The 5,000-nt window shown below is 40.3% G+C and overlaps 1 protein-coding gene across 1 annotated transcript in view; it reads left to right on the forward strand.

Annotated features, from left to right (window-relative positions):
• Positions 1–5,000, forward strand: part of LOC125030999 (pre-mRNA cleavage complex 2 protein Pcf11-like) — a 79,095-nt gene that overhangs the window by 66,396 nt on the left and 7,699 nt on the right. The window contains exon 8 of the mRNA XM_047621420.1: positions 196–352. Coding sequence (XP_047477376.1) covers positions 196–352 — 157 coding nt within the window. The remainder of the gene's footprint in view (positions 1–195; positions 353–5,000) is intronic.

The following is a 5,000-nucleotide window of genomic DNA, read 5'->3' on the forward strand; positions in this document are numbered from 1 at the left end:
TTTTTTTTGTTTTGCTTTATAAATAAAGAGCATGGGAATTACTGCTTGTTTCAGGATATGAAAGGATTTGCTCTACTGTGACAAATTTGCAGACAAAGCTGAATCCTTTTTTTCTTTCTATCTTTCTTTCTTTCTTTATTTTCTTTCTTTTTTTTTCTTTTTTTTGTGTGCCAACAACCCCCAACTGCCTTTCAGCTAAGAAGCCAGAAGTCAGCAGCCCCGCCACAACAACAGCTCCAGCCACTATTGGTGACACTGACTACCGGCAGTTCACATCCCCTCCAAAACGCCCTGCCACCACTACCACTGACGAAAATGTTTCTCCCCCAAAGAAGGATTGTATTATGGATGAGTAAGTAGATTCGTATGAGCTTGGGAACATACATTAGTGGCTTGTATCCTGTTTGGGAAGTAGTTGGCAAGGGAAAACAGTAACGGTTGCCTGCTTATGTTTGTATTCTTGTGTAGGGAGTTGTAAAAATTGGAAGAGTTGGGGTGGGATGGCACATGCAACCTCACAAATGCATATTCTTTGGATGTTTTCTTGGGTGTGTGTGAATGCTGTACATGTTTATTATACTGCTTGCCAAATCACAATTTGTAAGAGCCTTTATGTGGGAGCAAATATGTGGAAATTTCTGTTTGCACAAATTCTCTTCATTGTTTTACATCATGCTCAGCATTTCTGCAAGGTGCGATTACACAATATTGTATGCAAGCAAAGTTGTGCCAATAGTATCACAATTCTCACGTGAAGTGCACCTTGTCCCTTCTTGTTAGGAAAACAATGTGAATGCACAGATAATCTTGAAGATGAAAGGTAAAAGTAATTACTGCATATATTAAAGGTTGTTTATTTTCTGTTGAAGTTTTGAAGATCAGATTGTGTGTGTGTGTGTGTGTGTGTGTGTGTGTGTGTGTGTGTGTATGTTCATGAGGATGTGTACATCTGTGTGCATGAGTGTGGGTCGTAGATGTCATGTTTGGCGTAGATGGGGGTAGGGGAGCACAGGCATGGATGTATGCGAGTGGGAGGGGGATGTGATTGTTGGTATGTTGGGTATTTTTATACGGAATTTCTATATTTTATATATATGATATTAATAAATCAGAACTGGGAAAGCAGGATTGTTAAAAGGACCATCTGTCATTGTGCTAGCTCATCTATCTTTTCTCTCCCTCCCTCCCTCCCTCCCACCCTCCCTCTCTTCTTTCTCTCTCTCCTCTCTCTCTCCCTTTCCTCTTTCTCTCTCTCCTCTCTCCCTCCCTCTCCTCTTTCTATCTTTCCTTTTTCCCCCCACTCCCTCTTCCCTCCTCCTCTTCCTCCTCCTCCTCCTCCTCCTCCTCTTCCTCCTCCTCCTCCTCCTCCTCTTCCTCCTCCTCTTCCTCCTCCTCCTCCTCCTCTTCCTCCTCCTCTTCCTCCTCCTCCTCCTCCTCCTCCTCCTCCTCCTCCTCCTCCTCCTCCTCTTCCTTTCCCCCCCACCTTCCTCTCTCTCTCTCTCTCTCTCTCTCTCTCTCTCTCCCTCTCTCTCCCTCTCTCTCCCTCTCTCCCTCTCTCCCTCTCTCTCTCTCCCTCTCCCTCTCCCTCTCCCTCTCCCTCCCTCCCTCCTCCTCTTCCTCCTCCTCCTCCTCTTCCTCCTCCTCCTCCTCCTCCTCCTCTTCCTCTTCCTCCTCCTCTTCCTCCTCCTCTTCCTCCTCCTCCTCCTCCTCCTCCTCCTCCTCCTCCTCCTCCTCCTCCTCCTCCTCCTTTCCCCCCCACCTTCCTCTCTCTCTCTCTCTCCCTCTCCCTCTCCCTCCCTCTCCCTCCCTCCCTCCCTCCCCCCCTCCCCCCTTCTCACTCTCCCCCCCTCCCTCCCTCCCCCCTTCTCACTCTCCCCCCCCTCCCCCCTTCTCACTTTCCCCCCCTTCTCACTCTCCTCCCCTCTTCTCACTCTCCTCCCCTCTTCTCACTCTCTCTTTCTCACTTCTGATTCTCTCTCCCCCCTTCCCTCCCTATATATATAATATATATATTTATAAATATATTTCTATATTTATATATATATATATATATATATATATAATCACATTGCTGGTGGTGTCGGAAGATGCCGACCTTCCAAACACTTGTCTCACCTTTGGAGAAGAAGAGAAATGCAGTAGAAGATGGTACTAAAGGGGATACTGACCAAAAATGAATATTAGTGGAATATCCTTGACTTTTCTTGATCATTTGAGGCGATTTTGGAAGGGAATCAGCTCGGTGTTGTAACTATTAAGTCTTGATATTGCCCCAAATGTCCTGAATGGACATTTGAAGGGGCAGGATGGAGGATGTATTCCTTTCCTTTACATGGTGTTTGGTGTGTGTCCTGAGGGTCTTTAAGGGATTTATGTCTAGAAAGTTTCCTGGCCAAAGATTTTGCAATCTAACATTACAAAATTCAAAACCGTTCTCTACTAATTATGCAGTTTGACACGATGCCTCATACTTCATGAAAACATCAGTCTCAGATTTTGACAAACAGTCTTCAAGTTCATCCAGAATAAGTTCAGATTAGCTGCACTGGTTCATGTTCTTGATTAATATAATTTATTTTCCAACCACATAACATGAAAAACAACCCCAAACCATGAGCGAGTCGGGGTTTCTAATCATGTGGCTTATGTTGCTAGGGTCAGTGGGGTCACTGACCCTGGCAAATGTTAGTCACCTCAGAGCTTGCCTCATCTGACCACAACACTTTCAGGTACTAATGTAGTCTCCATTCTTTGTATTGGGATACAAAAGCCAGTCTTTTAATGCACCAAACACATGCCAGTCATGGTTTATGGACAGTTCTACAAAGACAGTACCCTTGCTATTTTTCAAATATTCTCTTACTGTTCTTTCAACTACTCCCACTAGCAATTGCGGGTTCCTTTCCTTAATTTCCTGTCTTGTGATGCTAGGTTGGGCCTCTTTCTACCTGCCAATAATATTTGAAGTCCTCTGTCATGCTTTCCCCTTAGGCCCTGCCGGCTTGTGTGAATTTGTTTGTGGGGGGGAAGGGGTGGCAAGAGATCCAAGAGCACATTTTTTGGTACAGTGCTGAACACTTTGAAGTGAGTCCTGTGTTTTTTTGTTTTGTTTTTTTCCTCTCTCTCTAGTCTTCAGTCTGAGCTTCACTCTGCAGGGTTTTTTTTGTGTGTGTGTGTGTTTTTTTATATATATATATGTTATATATTTTTGGTTTTTAAATCAGCTTGCTAAATGAGGAGCAGGCAAAGTACTAGTAAACCCACAGTACACTAAATATTGACTGATATTTTCAAGCATTATTCTATTGATTTTGATCTTTACATTCCAAAAACATTACTCATTGTTTTTTGTAAATGGAAATCAGAGTAGAAAAGTGACTGTTTATTGAGTTGATGTGCTACATATGCATTAAAATTTAAGACGGTGCATTCTTTAATCTAGATAATGGTATTTAGAAAACACTGAATGAAAACATGTGGTCAGTAGTGCCCGTTTTCTGCCCAGCTTGTTCAGTGTTTTATGCACAACATTCATAGCAGAAGTTCATAACAAATAGTTTTCAAGATTCCAAGATTTCCCTTCACTGTAGGTGCTTGTATCTAATTGTGACACCAAACAAATGATAATACTTAAGTCAAAGAATGACAAACTGAAAGCATGGGGTAAGTCATGATGCATGAAATAAAGCTGTATGCATTAAGTGTTTGAAGAGAATGGTAGCATTTTTATAAGCAGAGTAGGGATTCAGAACAAGCATTTAATCTACATAATGATGTGATCAGATAATTTTAGAAAGGAAAGGAAGGACTGACTTTGGTTTTATAAAAACAGAACCATTAAAAGGAAAGACATTTTTCACTATTTTATAAAAGATTGGAAGTTGGGTGGTGGTAGAGTCTATAGCTGTGATAAGAATAAAATAAAAAAACTTAGTATATGCAGAGGACTAATAATTGTGTGTAAGTCTGATAATAATTTTCTTAAATATTTATTTTATTAACTGTAGAGAGGTGTGTGGTCACTGAACTGATATTTTTATTTTTATTTTTTCTAATTTTGCAGAAGCATACACCAAAGTGTGAATAGACTAATATGTATATGAGAATTTAGTAGGAAAGTTGGAAGATTTCTGTTGTAATATGATATGAATATAACTTAACATGAGACTCATAGGATAGAAACAATTAAATGCAAACAATTTGAGAAAGAAGTACATATATAATATGTACTTTTCAGCAATAAACAGGTACTTCATGGTAGGGCTCAGTTTTTCTAAATTCATATATTCTTTGCTCCATATGCAAGTGTTTATTGTTTGCACCATAAAATTTACTCACCATATAATAGTAATTAGTAAAGGACAGCACTAAATACCTGATAATAATTTTGATGAATAGGAAAGGTTTCAGTATATTATGATATTACTATGTGAAAGAACTTGCCTGATTATATATCTATATATCCCCCCCCCCCCTCCCTTTTTCTTTTCCTTTTTTTCTTTATTTTCCATTGGACTTGGATGACAAGGAAATCTTGTCATGAAAAAATTGGCTAAGGGGCTAAGAGGCAGAGGCATTAACCATGACTGCACAAATATCTCTTAGATGGAAATTGATCAGTGGACCTTTAGGAAGGGGCACTTGTATTATTTCCACTGGGAACAAGGGTTGAGTGTACCATATGTGAGCCATGCCAGGGTGAGCACTTGTTCTAGAAGGATGCCATGTCCACATGCAGGAACCCATACATGGCATCCATTACTAGTGGATTAGTGTGTGTTACAGGAAATTGAATAATAGAAAAATATTTGAATATTAAACAAATTATAACAATGTAACTCAGTGTTACCGTTATTGCATGGTGTAATCTATTACCATCTTGATACAGCATAACAAATGACAAATATAGACCCCAAAAATGCCAAAGCAGCAAAAGCATATAGGAAAAAAAGAAATAATAGCATGACAAGGAGTCTTAATACTGTGCCCAAGTGTTTGCC

The sequence above is a fragment of the Penaeus chinensis genome, chromosome 12 (assembly GCF_019202785.1).
Source record: "Penaeus chinensis breed Huanghai No. 1 chromosome 12, ASM1920278v2, whole genome shotgun sequence".
Lineage (NCBI taxonomy): Eukaryota > Metazoa > Arthropoda > Malacostraca > Decapoda > Penaeidae > Penaeus > Penaeus chinensis.